Raw genomic sequence first — 16,957 nt, 5'->3', positions numbered from 1 at the left:
CTAAGCTATACTTTAAGATGTGTTTGTATATGTATATTCTATTCATGTCTGTATGTATTATACATACATATTTTAATATATATGCATATGTACATGTGTACATATGGTCATAATCTCACCCACAGTCTGTTGTTTTGTTTGCTCTAAGCCTTTAGACTAGGAGGAGGATAATGTTTGCTTTTCTTTCCATCACCTGACTTCTATCACATGCACGCATGTATGTATGTATGTATATATGTATGTATGTTTATATGTATGTATGTGGGTGTGTGCACATGGGTGCATAAAGAAATGCCTGACCCTCTGGAGCTGGAGCTGCTGCGACAGTTGTAAGAAGTCTGCTGTGGCACTGGGTACAAAACCCGGGTCCTTTGTAAGAGCAGCAAGTATTCTTAACCAGAGTCATTTCTCCAGTCCCACATGTTTTAAAAGCGAGACCACTGGTCCTGAAGAGATGGCTCCACATGTGAAACAGTTCCCATGCAAGCATGAGGGCCAGCATTCAGATCCTCAGAACCCACATGAGTCCCGGCAAAGACATAGGACCCCTAGAGTAAGTTGGCTAGCTGGACTGTCTCAATTGGTGACCTCTGTTCAAGGGAAAGATCCTGCCTTGTTAAATAAGGGGCAGGTTGATGGAGGAAGACCCATGACATCAACCTCTGACCAGCATGCAGAACATGCACACACAAAACGTTAGAACTCCATCTACGGTTAGAGCGTACAGATCTGCAGAGGTTGCTACATCTGTCTCACGTCTGTAGAGAACTATTCTTGCTTCCCCATGTCTTACTGCAATGTGAAGTTTGTCCTTCCAAGCCCACTCTGGAGCCCTGTGTGAGGAAAAGTGATCATATGCACAGTGCATGAGTGTTGGGTTTTCCCCCCTCAGATCTACAGTGGCTGAAAATTACCGTCGCGTGCTTGGGTAGAATGGGCATCACCATGGCCTACGAAATGGTCTGCCTGGTCAATGCTGAGCTGTACCCCACATACATCAGGTGAGTGGGAACACGTGGGGTTGGGCTAGAGAGCCTTACTTCTCCAAGCACAGCGAAGGGATAGGTGGGTGGTCAAAGGCAGGAGGCAGCCGCTCTCGCTCAGGCTTACAGGCTGAATAACACCCAGAAGCTCGGGACTCTGGAGCGAGACCATGGTGGATGCAGAGATGGCCAGAACAGCTGAGTGGTTTATGGCATGAGTCACGTGATGGAATGAAACACAAACATCACTCTCTGTCCAGTCTGAAGGCTTAGAGCGAACAAAACAACAGACCGTGGGTGAGAGTATACGCACCCATCATTTCTGCACATCAAAATGAACGGAATCAAATAGTTGTCTGTTCTCAGACATTTAACAGCCTGGGGAGCGCAGTGGTAGGTACCTCCTACAGGAGGTTAAAGGTTAAATTGGTTTCCTATGACTTAGGAATCTTGGTGTCCTCGTCTGCTCCTCCATGTGTGACATTGGCGGCATCATCACACCTTTCCTGGTCTACCGTCTCACCGACATCTGGCTGGAGTTCCCGCTGGTCGTATTTGGTAAGAAAGTACCATAGCTTTAGTTACTAGTGATCAGTGACGTTAGTGGGATTATTTTAATGCTCTCAAGTTAGTGCCAACACCGGGCTATGGAACTAAGACCTTAGAAGCACAAGTTGAAGGCAAGATGAGAATAAAAGATATTTCCCTGAAGCACCCCCCCCACCCTCCTCTCCAGTGACGTTCATTCCTCTCGTATCTGTCAAAGAAAGAACCCTTCTGCCTCCATTCCCCAAGCACTCTTACTTCATCACTTCAAAGACAGATGTTTAAAATTTCAAAACCCAGATAGTACAGAATTCACAACTAATAACATGAGTCAACAAGACAGAGCCCATGTGTTGACACTCACCCCACCTCTGTCTTTCCCCCAGTGGAGTTCAGGATGAGGCATGGCATGGCCTCTTCTGCTATATCCAAGGAAGTCAGAAGCTAATAAGGATCACCCAGCTGCTTTCTAGCCCTCTCCCTCCCTCCTTGCTAGTGAGTGGATAGAGTATGTCAGCCTTTTTAGATACTGATCACAAAATCTAAAAAGGTCTCAGGGACCCTGAGCACCCCCATCCAGTCATTGTGTGCTGCCCTCTGCCCTGCTGCAGACTATGGGGCAACTGCCTGACTACATGTGCCCACAGGAATGACTGTGGATTCAAACCCAGGCTCACATTCACCTGCTTAGGGTAACTTGAGTGCCTCAGGACACCACTTCGATCTATTTTCAGTTCCATTCTGAGAGGCTTTTAGTCTTGATTAGAGATACCTTTTTCCCAGGACACACCACGCTGACTATTCCCCTGGGCTCCCTGGCAAATGCACCCACTGCTGCTCTCTTGGAACTACATATCAACCCCTATACTTACCTTGGTTTATTCCTTCCCTCCCCTCATTGTTGATTTGTGAGAGGGAAGTTTTCCACACTGGAAGGCCTGCCAGGGAAAGTTTCAAGCTGTTGCTACGACTCTCCATCAAAACAGACCCAGTGAATTTTTCCACATTCCATCTTATTAACAAGATGGCCAACACTGATAGCACATTGGCTCTTTACCCTGAGATAACCAGAGTCAGCAGGCCCACTGACAAGTGGCCCCCAAACTCTGACTCCCAAGCACTGGCTGTGGGGTCAGCAGGACATTTCTGGACATCAAACAGGAGCTCTGTGTTTCTGTAACCACCACCACTTAGCAGGTCTAAGCAAAGTCTAGGCCCACACGCAGTGGTGTGGTCCCTTGCCCCATTTCACCTTCTACAGGAGAACAAAAAGGACTGCATTTCAAAGACTGTAGCAAACTCAAAGACAGTCCCAAGTTCACCTCTGCAAGGCTTTTTGTCAGCTTCCTTTGCCCAATTTTAACCTGGTGGCAAGAAGGTAACTAAGATTCTTTCCTCCCTCCCTCCTCTCTTCTTTCTCTTCTTCATCATCCTCTTCCTCCTTTTCTTCCCCTTCCTCCTTCCTCTTCCCCTTCCTCCTCTTCTTCTTCATCTTCTTCCCCTTTGTTTTACTCTCTCTCTCTCTTCTCTTCTCTTCTCTTCTCTCTCTCTCTCTCTCTCTCTCTCTCTCTCTCTCTCTCTCTCTCTCTCTCTCTCGTGTGTGTGTGTAAGAAACATAAAATTACTGGCTAAGAGCTCCCTGGCAGGCTGGGTGTGGCTCAGTGGCATAGCATTTGCTCAGCACAGCCCCAGTGCCATCCATGGCAGCAGGACAAAACAGATCACAATCACATGGAAAGTGGGCAATGCTACCCTGGTTAGCAGAGCTGATTCTTGCATATATAAAAAGCTAGTCATGTGATCTGCTATTCACTGGACTTCACTGTCTTCAGACTCAGAGCTAGAGAGATGTGTTAGGGCACTCCTGTGATCTCAGCACTTGAAGAAGCAAGTATAGGAGGATCTGGGCTGCTGGCCTAGTTTCCTTTCCGTTGCTGTGACAAAATACCCCGACAAAAGGGCAGCATAGGAAAGAAAAGTGTTTGTCATAACTCACAATTCCAGGTCACAATCCACATTATGTGGGGGTTGTAACTTCAAGCAGCAAGTACCATTACCCACAGTCAGCAGAGATCAATTCATGCATGCTCACTTGCTTGCCTATGCTACAGAAGTTTTCAGCCCTTATACAACTGCCTTGCCTAGGGAATGGTGCCACCAACAGTGGGCAGGGTCTTCCCACATCAACTAAGTTAAGACAGTCCCTCATAGAGACACCCACAGGCCAACCCAATGTAGGCAAGAGTCTCAGAGACTCACTGAGAGTCTCTTCCCTGATTCTAGGCTATATCAAGATGGCAATGAATTCTAACCATCACAGCTATGTAGTGAAACCCTCTAAAGGAAAAGACTCTTGAGTCAGGTGAAGTAGCTGAGTCTTGCTTGCATTGGTTGCTCATTGCAGGATAGATCATCCTAAGAGGTTTGAGGGATCTAGAGAAGTTAATTATGCTCACCCATGGCCGTAGTTCATATCATGGATCAGGCCTTATCCTAAGGACTTGGCAAGCATTTGTTCACGCCAGTCACGACAAGCCTATGAGGTAGATTATGTCACTTGACAAATGGCAGAAAGTCAGGATCTCACCAGGTCCTCAGACCAGCCAGGAAGCAGAGTCAGACTCCCAGCACTCGGCTTGTGCTTGAGCGCTTACCCTGTGAGTTAATTTCTGCTGTTTTCTAAAGAGAACTGGAGTCCAGCACACAGTTACTGTGAAACCCCAAACCAATGAAGAACTAGCACCCCACTTGCTATACTCTGTTATGGGGTGGCTGGGGGGGAAAATCAAAGCACACCTCTTAAAGTTATATATCTCCAATTTAAATATAAAAGCCAAAAATATTAGTGTGGTTATTATTAAAAATTACAACTAGAGACTAAAACAAATAAACAAAGGAAGCTATGTGGCCATCTTCAGTCCAATGGTCAACCACTGAGTTGGGCCTGCATTGCTTTTCTGTACTGAGGATTGAACCTAGGGCCTTGTATGCTTGTATGTGCCAAGCAAGCTCTCTACCATTAATATACACCTTGGGGGATGGAGAGGAGGTTAAAACTGTTCTAGCTTCCTTTCTGTTACTCGTGTTTAAACTAAATAAAATAAAATAAAATAAAATAAAATAAAATAAAATAAAATAAAATATAATAAAAATAAACCCTCTGGCCAAAGGCAGCTTAGGATTTATTTAGCTTACACTTCCAGGTCACAGCCCACCACTGAGGACCTCAAGGCAGGAACTTAGAGACAAGACCCACAGAGGAACCCTGCTTCCTGGATCACTCACTCTCTGGCTTCCTCTGCTACCTTAGCCCAGGCCCACTTGCTTAGGAATGACACTACCCACAGTGGGCTGGGCCCTCCTATATCAATCATCAATGGAGAAAATCACTCACAGAGGTGGCCACAGGCCAATCTGATCTGGGAAATTACTCAAATGAGGTTCCTGCTTCCCGAGACTCTAGGTTGTGCCACGTTTACAATAAAAACTAACCAAGGGGCTGAGTGATCCTTCAGTGATGAGGGGCACTGGATGCTCTTGCAGAGGACCTAGACTTGGTTCCCAGCAGTCACATAGCAACTAATAACTGACTAGAGGATCCAATGCCCTCTTCTGGGCTCAGCAGCACTGTACCAACATACGTGCTCGCAAAACACCAATACACATAAAATAAAATGTTTAATTATTTTAATTAAACAGCACAGAGACAATGCCTCATTACGTAGGTCATATTGACCTTGAATTCACAGTTCTCCCACCTTACTCTCCCAAATGATAGGATTACAGGTGAGTACCACCATTCTCAAGGCTCTGAGTACCTAGGCTTGAACTAAATGGCTTCATTGTGCTTTGTGATAGTATTATATATGCATTAATACACAATGTGTTGTTCTTTTATGAAAAGGACTTGATTATATTCATTCATGGTTTGTGTGTGTGTGTGTGTGTGTGTGTGTGTGTGTGTGTGTGTGTGTGTTTGCACAGATGAGGAGTTCTGTTCTCTCCTCCTACCATCTGGGTGGGTCCTGGAGATTGAACTCAAGCTTAGCAGAAAGCTTCTTGAGCCATCTTGCCAGCCCTCATGCAGTTGCTCTTGTTGGCCAGCAATGGTCCAAGTTTCTGACTTGTTCCCAGTGCTAAATGCTTTATATTGGCAGAGTTATGTTCTTCTTCATATGGTTAGGGGTTTTTTTTTTCATAGTTATTTTCTAACTCTGAAATTTCTTAACTCTGTGGCAATGTCCCATAGCCTAGAATAACCTTGACTCAAAATGTTAAGTATTTCATTTCCCTAAAAGGATGTGTAACCCAATGGTGTTTGGCATTGGGTGTATTATTTATGATGGAAAATAGGGTGTTGAAAGGTGGCAAGGGAGTCTATAAATAAGAATGGGGAAACATACCCCCCAAAAGAGAGAGGGAAACAAGGGGATCCTAATTATAGAGACTGCCTTTCGGCTCCTGACGTGATTCCCATCTGTGTCTCAGCTGTGGTCGGCCTTGTTGCTGGGGGACTTGTGCTGTTGCTACCTGAGACCAAAGGGAAGGCTCTGCCTGAGACCATCGAGGATGCTGAGAATATGCAGAGGTAAGAACCTGGGCTCCCTGAATGAAGTCCTCCACAGACATGTAGAGACACTTCTGGGTCCAACTGGGAAGAAAGATTAGGTTGAATTCCACACCTCTTATCAAGAGATCAAAGTCAACTTCATCAAAGCATTAGCCATCAAACAGAGACAAGAAATTAGTGGAAATGCCATGGGAGGATTGGTTATAATTCACAGCTTCATAATGGGCAAAGTCAGTCTAAGTGTGACCAAAAACAAAAAACAAACAAACAAACAAACAAACAAACAAAAAAAAAAACGGCCTAGGGCCTATGGGAGGATTAGTCTGTATGTATTCACCAGAGAATTTCAGAGTTGAACTGAAACACAGTCATCACTGGTAAGCCTGAATAAAGTGTTAAGTACTATACAAAGGGCTGGCTTTCTGAATGTATATGGAGAGCTCTAACAAAACTGAGGGAGCTGGACAATGGTAGTGCACGCCTTAAATCCAAATACTTCGGAGGCAGAGGCAGGTGGGTCTCTGTGAGTTAGTGGCCAGCCTGGTCTACAGAATGAGTTTTAGGACAGCAAGGGTTACACGGAGGAACCCTGTCTTAAGAAAACAAAACCAAACAAAAAACCAATGAGAACTTCTTCCCTCAAAAAAAGGGAAGGGGCTGGGACCCCTGACGCAGCAGAAAGGAAAGTGACTCAATCGCTCACACATACATGAAAGTGAGCCCCACCTCTTTCATAACCAGAGATCTGTGAACTGACACAGCACAGGTATTCCTCAGTGTCATCAAAGATCACACTACCCGGAGCACACGGTCCTTGGGAAGAATGTGCAGGACCCAGCAGCCCCCACGTGGATGTGCATAACACACTGAACACTTCATGGCAGCGAAATGTGTGGGAAGGACTAACTGATAAAGGATCTTTTAATGCAACAAAAGGTTAGAAGAACCTAATGCCCTTCAGTTGGGAATCCAGTTGAATAAATTATTGTATGCCGTACACCAAAGCACTATGTAGCCACTAAAACGAATGATACAGCTTTACATCCACTGGTAAGAAAAGTCCTCAAAAAAAATACATCGTTATTAGTAAAAAAACAAAGCATGGAAAAGCATTCATTCTAACATTTGGGTAAATACAACATAAATATGTAGACATATAAATATAAAATAGTATTGAAAATAAAATGATGAAAGTATAGAAATATTTAAGTAGCTCCCTTATATGAGGATTTTATTTCCATTCTTTCTATAACCTCTGGTTATAGAAATATAACCTGTGGTCCCTCCCATAGAGCTTTTCTAAAGTGAGAATTGGCACATAAGCTCAGCTCCCAGGACCCTGTGACAAAACCAGATGTGGGAACCTGAAACAGGCATCTCCTCTTGTTGGCAATTTATGGGAGCCACCAGATGGTGGCTCTACTCTTTGGAGAGCAAACCTTTTGCGGTAGACCACAGTCCCCCATTTCCTATTGTCCTGGGCCTGGTCCACTTCTACTACTGTCTGGTTCCCATGACTATTTGCATTTGAAGCCCCTAACCTAAAGCAGCCCCTCCCATCTGAAGGCACTTTCCTGTGCACGGTGCCCTCTCCGCTGGAGGACAGAGACTCCATCCTGAACATAGTCACGTATCTACAGGTGTCACATCCTGGCAGAATAAACCATAGACTTGTACCGTGTACCAGTCAAAGTCCCTCCAGGTTTTTCTTCAACTAGCTCCAGCGGCAGGTGGGGAGTCCTACATGAAGGTGAGGGACACAGGCATAGACTCACATGAGTTATCTTGATGGCCACAGACTTTGGGATTTCATGATAAAGTGAAGAGAACACTGAGTTAACTATTAGGCTAAGGGTCATGCAAAGAGGGGCAAGAGGCAGAGTGCTCATAAACTGGAGTGCAGGCCACAAAGTTGGTACTGAGAGCACACTCCTGTTATGTGTTCCAGACATAAAGAACAGGCCCAAGAAGGAGCCCCTTCCCTGCCAGCAAGGGCTCTCAGTCTACCTAGTTACAAACACAACCTGTCTGACTTGTGTGAGTGATTGCCCTTCACCCCCTAAGCCTGCCTCCTTTTCTGTAAATGAGGTACAGTAGGAGCAAACATTTTTTAGGACTCTCAGCTGGTACTTTCCAAAGCTTTTTCATGCATTCTCTCACCAAATACTCACGGAATGGGTCTTTCCATTAACCCCGTTGACAGCTGAAAAGAACACAGGCAGACAGCTCTGTCACATAACCAGTAAGCAACAAAGCCACGGTGTCAATTGGGCCAGCTAGGTTCCATGGCCATAGCCTCTGCTTCTCACAAGAGGGCTGCTTACCTGCGATAAGGCATCTCCACATGTGTGCAGGGCTAGGCATTCAGACTGTGTCAGTCAATATGCTTGCTGCTCTTCTTGCTGCTTCTGGTGTAAAGGTTGCAGTTACTCGGTCTTCCTTACATTGTGCTATTTGTTGTTGCTGCCATTCATGCTATTTTTCTTGGTGCTCCCATAGCCATTGATACTACAGTTAACACAGCTACTACTGCTGCTGTTGATACTGTCATTGCTGCCATTGGTGCTGCTGGACTCTATCTGTTGCTGATGTAACTGACGATTTCACCACTGCAGTTGCTACTGCAACTGTTGCTGTTGTGGCTGATGAAGCTGCTGCCATTGTTGCTGATACTCTTGTTGCTAATGGTCCTGTTTGCTATTGATGTCAGTGCTATTGTTACTGATCTAGGTCATTGCTGCAGCCAGCAACAACAGCTATTGTTATTGCTACTACTGTTCCCGTTGTTACTGACACTAGTGTTGTTGCTCCTGCTGTTGCTGATGTTATTGTTGTTGCTGCTGCTGTTAATGATAAGGATGTTGTTATTGCTGGTGCTAATGCAGCTATTGCTCTTGTTGCTGCCATTGTTGCTGCTGTGATTGGAGTTGCCGTTGCTACTACTGTTGGCGTTACCGTTGCTACTGCTACTGCTGCTACTGTTGCAGCTATGATCGTTACTGTTGTTACTGCTACTGCTAGTGTCACTATGACTAGTTTAAATGCAGATATTGCTCTTGATATTTCTATCATTGCTGCTATTATTGGTGCTGCAGCTCCTATTGTTACTGATGTTAATACAGCTATTTCTTTTGTTGCTACTACTGTTGGTGATAATGCTGTTGCTGCAATTGTTGATATTATTGTTGCATCTGTTGTTGCTATTGTTGTTATTGCTGCTGGCATTGATGTTATTGTTGCTGTTACTAATGCAGCCAGTGCAATTATTACTGTTATCATTGTTGCTGCTGCTACAGTTGATGTTTTTATTGTTAATACTACTGTTATTGCTGCTGTTCTTTCCCTTATTGTTATAACCAAGTAACTGTTGCCACTGCTGTTGTTGTTGTTACTGTTGCTAAACAGCAGTTACTGATGTTGCTGCAGTTGCTGAAAACAATACTGTTTCTGCTGAGGCCATTTTTAGTACTGTTGATGCCATCATCGCTAATAATGCTTTTGATGCTTACTGTTATTGCTGCTGTTGCAGTTACTGTTACTGCTACTGTTGCTGTTATTTCTGTTTCTGTTACTGTTGTAGTTGCTATAGTCACTGTTGCTATCCTTACTGTTGCTGCTGCTGCTGCTGCTGAAGCTGTTCCTGCTGTCACTGTGGCTGTTGTTCCTGTTATTCTTGCTGTTGCTGTTGTTACTATGGCTGTTGTTGCAGTTACTGTTGTTGCTGCAGTTACTGTGGCAGTTGCTGTAGTTAATGCTGTTGCTGATGCTTACACTGTGGCTGTTGCTGCAGTTACTGTTGTTATTATTGTTACTATTACTGTTGCTGTTGTTACTGTTGTTTCTGCCTTTACCGTTGTTGCTATTACTGTTGCTGTCAGTGCTGTTGCTGTTGTTCCTCTAACTGCTACTTTGCTACTGTCTCTGTGGCCATTGCTACAGTTACTGTTGATGCTGCTGTCATTGTTGCTGCCATCATTGTTACTGCTGTCATTGCTGTTGCTGTCTGTTGCTGCTGCTACTGTTACTATTGCTTCTGTGGCTGTTGTTCATACCATTGTTGTTGCTGCTATCATTGTTGCTGTTGCTGCTGCTCCTGTAGTTGCTATCACGGTTGCTGCTATTGCTTTTACTGTTGCTGTTGCTTTATTTACTGTTGTTGCTGCTATTGTCACTATTGCTGTTGTTACTGCTGAAACTGTTTCTCCTACTGTCACGGTTGATGTTGTTATTGCTGAAACTGTTGTTACTGCTGTCACTGTTGATGTTGTTATTGCTGAAACTGTTGTTACTGTTGTCACTGTTGCTGTTGTTGTCATCACTGTTGCTGTTGCTGCAGTTACTGTGATGGTTGCTGCACTTATTGTTCCAGTTATTGTTACTGTTACTGATGTTATTCTTGTTGTTGCTGTTACTATTATTGCTATTACTATTACTATTATTGCTGCTGCTGTTGCAGTTGCTATTGTTGTTACTATTGCTGTTTTTGCTGTTACAGTTTCTGCTACTGCTGCTGTTGTAGTCACTGTTTCTGCTGTTACTGTTGCTGTTGATGTAGTTGCTGTTTCTGCTGCTAGTGTTGCTGCTGCTGTTACCGTTGCTGTCACTGATGTTGCTTTTGTTCCTCTTACTCTTGCTTTTGCTGTGGTCACTGTTGCCATTGCTCTTCTTACTGTTGCTGCTGTCATTGTTGCTTTTGCTGCTGTCACTGTTGCTGTTGATTATGTCACCATTGCTGTTACTACAGTTGTTGCTGCTATTGTTACTGAATCTGTTGCTGCTAAAACTGTTGTTGCTGCTGCTGTTACTGTTACCATTTCTGCTGTCATTGTTGCTATTGCTGCTGTTACTGTTGTTGCTGCTGATACTGTTGTTTTTGCTACTGTCACTGTTGCTGCTGCTTTTAAGGCTTTGGTTGCAGTTACTGTTGTCCCTGCTGTTGTCATGGTCACTGTTACTGTTGCTGATGTTGCTGTTGCTGCTGAAACTATTACTGTTGCTGCTGTCATTGTTGCTGTTGTTACTACAGTTGTTGTTGCTGCCGTTGTTACTGTTGCTGTTGCTGCTGAAACTATTGTTGTTGCTGCTGTTACTGTTGCTGCTGTTATTGCTGTTGTTGTTGTTACTGTTGCTGCTGCTGCTGCTGCTGCTACTGTTGTTGCTGCAGTTACTCTGGTGGTTGCTGTAGTTAATGCTGTTGCTGCTGATGACACTGTGGTTGTTGCTGCAGTTACTGTTGCTGTTATTAAAGGTACCATTGTTCTTGTTCTTGTTATGGTTGCTGCAGTTAGTCTTCTTGTTACTGTTACTGTTGCTATTATTGTTACTGTTACTGCTACTGTTGCTGTTGCTGCTGTTACTATTGTTTCTGCTGTTACTTTTGTTGCTGATGTTGCTGTTGCTGTCACTGCTGTTATTTCTCTTACTGCTGCTTTTGCTGCTGTGACTGTTGCTATTGCTGCTAACACTGTTGCTGCAGTTACTGTTGCTGCTGCTGTCATTGTTGCTAATGTTCCTGGTAATGCTGCTGTTACTGGTGATGTTGCTATTGTAGCTATTGTTGCTCTTACAGTTGCTGTTACTGCTGTAACTTTTGTTGTTCTTACTGTTATTTCTGCTGGTGTCACTGTTGGTGTTGCTGTTATTGCTGTTGCTACTAAAATGATTGCCGTTGCTGCTGTCACTGTTACTGTTGCTGTTGTCACTGTTGTTACTACTGTTGTCGTTGTTGCTGTTGCTGTTGTTATTGTTGCTGTTGTTACTGTTGCTGCTTTCAATGTTACTATTAGTGTTGTCACTGTTGCTATTGATGCTGTTACTGTTACTTTTGCTGCTATTACTGTTGTTGTAGTTGCTGTTGTTGCTGCTGTTTTCACTGTTACTGTTGCTGTTGTCATTGTTGCTGTTGCTGTTGCTGTTGTTACTATTGCTAGTGCTGCATTTACCATTGCTGCTGCTGTTGCCACTATTGCTGTTGTTACTGCTAAAACTGTTTTTGCTGCTGTTGTCACTGTTGATGTTGCCGCTGTTATTGTTATTGCTGCAGTTACTGTGGCAGTTGCTATAGTTACTGATGTTGTTATAGTTACTGTTGGTGGTTTTGTCACTGTTTCTGTGGCTGCAGTTATCATTGTTCCTGTTATTGTTGCTGAAGTTATTTTTGTTTCTGTTACTATTACTATTACTGTTACCAATACTGTTGCTGTTGCAGTTGCTATTATTATTGTCACTATTGCTATTGTTGCTTTTACTATTGCTGCTGTTACTGTTGCTGTTGCTGTCATCATTGTTACTGCTGTTACTATTGCTATTGCAGCAGTTACTGTTATTCCCACTGTTACTGTTGCTGTTGCTGTAGTTACTGTTGCTGCTGTTATTGTTGCTGTCACTGCTATAGCTGTTGCTCCTCTTATTGTTGCTTTTGCTGCTCTCACTGTTGTCATTGCTGCTGTCACTGTTGCTGCAGTTACTGTTGTCACTACTGTCATCGTTGCTGTTACTGCTGTTACTGATAACGTTGCTGCTTTTACTGTTGCTATTGCTGTAGTTACTGTTGCTGTTGCTGTTACTGTTGCTGTCACTGCTGTAGCTGTTGCTCCTCTTATTGTTGCTTTTCATGCTCTCACTGTTGTCATTGCTGCTGTCACTGTTGCTGCAGTTACTGTTGTCAATGCTGTCATTGTTGCTGTTACTGCTGTTACTGATAACGTTGCTGCTGTCTCTGTTGCTATTGTTGCAGTTACTGTTATTGCTGCTGTTGTCATTGCTGTTGTTGGTGTTGCTGTTGCTGCTAAAATGATTGTTGTTGTTGCTGTCACTGTTGCTGCTGTCACTGTTGCTGTTGGCATTGTTGCTGTTGCTGCATGCACTGTTGTTACTGTTATTGCTATTATTACTGCTGCTATTGCTGCTTAAACTGTTGTTGCTGCTGTCACTGTTGTTCTTGTTATTCTTGCTGTTGCTACTGTCACTGTCGTTGCTCTTAATGTTGCTGTTGTTGCATTTACTGTTGTTCCTGTTATTGTCACTATTGTTGTTGCTGCTGTCACTATTGCTGCTATCACTGCTACTGTTGCTGCTATTTGTGTTGCTCCTGAAACTGTGGCTGTTCCAGCTATTGCTGTTGTTCTTGTTATTCTTCCTGTTGCTGCTGTTATTGTTGCTATTATTGTAGTTACTATTGTTGATGCTGTTACTGTTGTTGTTGCTGCTCCCACTGTGGCTGTTGCTGCAGTTGCTTTTGTTCCAGTTATTTTTGCTGTTGCTGCAGTTATTCTTGTTGCTACTGTTACTGTTCCTGTTACTGCTGCTGCTGATGTTGTCACTGTTTCTGTTGCTATAATTATTATTGTTGCTATTATAGTTATTGTTATAGCTGTTACTGTGGTGGTTACTGTAGTTACTGTCATTGTTGACACTGTTGCTGTTGTTACTGTTGCTGTTACTGCTGTTGCTGCTGAAACTGTTGCTGTTGCTGCTGTCACTGCTGTTACTGATGCCATTGCTACTGTTACTGCTGAAACTGTTATTGCTTCTGTCACTATTGCTGTTTCTACTGATACTGGTGCTGTTGCTACTGTTACTGCTGTTGATGTTGTCACTGCCGTTGTTGCTACTGTTGAAGTTGCTGTTTCTGCTGTTGCTGTTGCTATTATCACCTTTGCTGTTGCTGCTGTAATTGTTGCTACAGTTGCTGGTGTTGCTACTGTTACTGCTGTTACTATTTTTGATATTACTATTACTACTAATACAGTTACTGTTGCTGCTGTTGCAGTTGCTATTGTTGCTGTTACTGTTGCTGCCACTATTGTTGTTGCTAGTGTTACTGTTGTGATCGCTGCTGTTACTGTTGTTTCTGCTCTTACTGTTGCTGTCATTACTATTGTTGCTGCTGTTCCCATTGCTACTGTCACTGTTGCTATTGCTACTGTTCCTGTAGCCACTGTCACTGTTGCTATTGTTGCTTTTATTATTGCTATTGCCACAGTTACTGTTGTTGCTGTAGTTACTATTGACGTTCCTGCAATTACTGTTGTTGTTTATGTTACTGTTGCTTTTGCTGTTGTCACTATTGCTGTTACTGCTGTTGCTGCTGTCACCTTTGCTATTGTTGCTGTCATTGTTGCTGTTGCTATTGTTACTGGTGCTGATGTTGCTATTATTGGTGCTGTTTTTGCTTTTACTGCTGCTGGTGTTTCTTTTACTGGGGTTGTTGCTGCTGTTACTGTAGCTGCTGCTGTTATTCGTATTGTTGTAACTCCTCCTGCTATTGTTTTTACTGCTGCTGCTGTTTTCATTAGTTTTGGCAGTGCTATCAATGCAGTCACTGCTGCTACTGTTACTACAGTTGTTGTCCATGTCATTGCTGATACTGCTACTCTTGGTGCTGTTATTGTTGCCACTGTTGGCATCAATACTGCTTTCAATGCTGTTGTTATCATTGCTGCTGACATTGTTGTGGCTGACATTGTTGCTGCTGCTGACTTTGTTGCTGTTATTGACACTGCAACTCTTGCTGACACTGCTGCTATTTCTGCTGTTCAGGCTCCCACCACCATTGCTGTTGCTGCCATTGATGCTCTGTAGTTGGCCCTGGAGACTTGGGGAGCTCAGTAGATTTTCTTGTCCCCCTGCCTGGAACATGGGAGGCCTACAGCACCACTGGCTGATTTGATAAGATTCTGTTATCCGCATCTCAGACTGGACTGATCCAGAAACTGAGACCATGTTGGGAAACCGAGGGAGGAGTTGGGGAGCTGGGGCAGCCCACACCTGATTCAATGCAAATAAGAACATATGCAAAGGGCAGGGCTGGGAGCAGCACAGGAAGGAGAGTATCCCCCCTCCCAAGACTATCAGCAGTATCCATATATTCATAGAGAAGATACTAAGAGAATGTACTGGCTGAGTGATGTTCTGTAAGTCTTCACTCATAAAATAGTAAAGACTTGGTGAAAAGAACTTCTTAAATTCTGTGTGAGAACTGACCAAAGTGTCTGGATTCTGAAATCATTATATTTAACCAGTGCAGACTTACATTCAGTCTTCAGGTACATTCTCAGTTATGGAAGAATGTGAGACACAAGGAAGGGAATTTAGAAACACTGTCTTCGGTGAGTTATTCTCCAGATTCTTCCTGTTTTCTTTATGAAGACCATCACTCAGAAGACATTGCAAGAATGATCTTGGGCAAAGCCTACCCTTAGGTTTTGTTTCATTTCTTTCTTTCATTTCTTTATTACCCACTTGATGCCCATTTTCAGTTCCTCATGACTTCTTTCTCAACAGTCTAATTTGACTTCTAACTGCAGGCCAAGAAAAAAGAAAGAAAAGAGAATTTACCTCCAAGTCAAGAAAGCAGAACTTCCACTAAGCTAAAGAGAAAGAACATCGTTGCTGCTGGAGATGACTTTGTTCTCTCTGAGACCAGAGGCAGAGATTTTCTTCCCCTCCCCCCAAACCCATACAACCCAACCCCACTTACCCCTGAACTCACAAACTCCATCAGCGGGGAGCTGTCACCCGCATAGTTTGTTGCACTGATGTGTCCAGTTCTTCCTCTCAGCCAGGACCTCATTCAACCTCACTCCACTCTCAGCAGTCCCGGGGAATGCCTGTTGCTTTACTGGACTTGTTGGGTTTTTTTTTTCATCTTAACATTCCTTTACTTGGTTTCTTTCTCCACCATGACATCAAACCAAAATATACAAGGGAGCTGTGGGCCAGGACAACTAACTATTAAAACAATATGAAATCTGAAAAATGGTAGATGTGAGAAAAGAAATTTTATTTTATTATTATTTTTTTTTTTTAGCAAATGAAAAACTCAGAATGTCCATCAGGGACTTGGAATGAAGACTTTTGGTACCATTAAGTATGATGAAATTTCAAAATATGTTGTTAACTGTGTGGATCACACTTGAAAAGGACCCTGAACACAAGAATGAGGATACAAGTGGAGCAATCACCAAGCCTGCCTATACTCACAGTGGCTAACCACAGCAAGGGCATGCCTTCTGTACAAGTTCAGCAAGGACCACTCCTAGCATTACTGACAGTTCTTCAGTTTGGTAAATTTTTTCTCAAACTTAATGGCTCTTAAAAATGGTGTTAGTGCCAGGTGGTGGTGGCACATGCCTTTAATCCCAGCACTTGGGAGGCAGAAGCAGGCGTATTTCTGAGTTCGGCTATACAGAGAAACCCTGTCTCAAAAAAACTAAAAAACTAAAAAAAAAAAATGGCATCAGTATCTCACCAAAGTAATATAGTAAATACATTTTTAAAACAGGAGTATTAGGCCTGGGGAGGTGGCTCATTTGGTAAAAGATGCTTAGCTTGCAAGCATGAAGACCTAAGCTTAATCCCCAGGCCAATGTAAGAAAGGGGTGGAGAAGGAAGGAGGTGCTGAGCTCTTGCCATCTCTGCTGGGGAGGTGGAGAGAGGCAGGTTCTTGGGGATCAGCAGTCAACCAGCCTAGCTTACTTGGGAAATTTCAAGTCTTGAAGAAACACCAGAAAGAAAGAAAGAAAGAAAGAAAGAAAGAAAGAAAGAAAGAAAGAAAGAAAGAAAGAAAGAAAGAAAGAAAGAAGGAAAGAAAGAAGAAAAGAAAAGGAAGAACAAGAAAGAAAGAAAGAAAGAAAGAAAGAAAGAAAGAAAGAAAGAAAGAAAGAAAGAAGAAAGAAAGAAAGAAAGAAAGAAAGAAAGAGAGAAAGAGAGAATGAGAGAGAGAGAGAAAGAGAGAAAGAGAGAAAGAGAGAAAGAGAGAAAGAGAGAGAAAGAGAGAAAGAGAGAAAGAGAGAAAGAGAGAAAGAGAGAAAGAGAGAAAGGAGAGGAGAGGAGAGAAAGGAGAGGAGAGGAGAGG

At 43.4% G+C, this 16,957-nt stretch overlaps 1 protein-coding gene across 2 annotated transcripts in view; it reads left to right on the top strand.

Annotated features, from left to right (window-relative positions):
* The window catches only part of LOC110338260 (solute carrier family 22 member 2), a 36,337-nt gene extending 20,060 nt beyond the window's left edge, over positions 1-16,277 (top strand). Inside the window, exons 8-11 of one of the 2 annotated variants that reach the window (XM_029533157.1) lie at positions 893-1,001; positions 1,429-1,541; positions 6,018-6,117; positions 15,911-16,277. In XM_029533157.1, the coding sequence (XP_029389017.1) occupies positions 893-1,001; positions 1,429-1,541; positions 6,018-6,117; positions 15,911-15,917 (329 nt within the window). In that variant the 3' untranslated portion in view covers positions 15,918-16,277. Of the gene's footprint in view, positions 1-892; positions 1,002-1,428; positions 1,542-6,017; positions 6,118-15,407; positions 15,861-15,910 lie in introns of those variants that run through there. The other variant, XM_021221547.2, reaches the window with a different exon arrangement.
* Positions 16,278-16,957: the final 680 nt, after the last annotated feature.

This window comes from Mus pahari, chromosome 21 (assembly GCF_900095145.1).
Source record: "Mus pahari chromosome 21, PAHARI_EIJ_v1.1, whole genome shotgun sequence".
NCBI classification, from domain to species: Eukaryota; Metazoa; Chordata; class Mammalia; order Rodentia; family Muridae; genus Mus; species Mus pahari.
The sequence above is the reverse complement of the archived record's forward strand: the minus strand, read 5'-3'. Positions and strand labels throughout refer to the sequence as shown.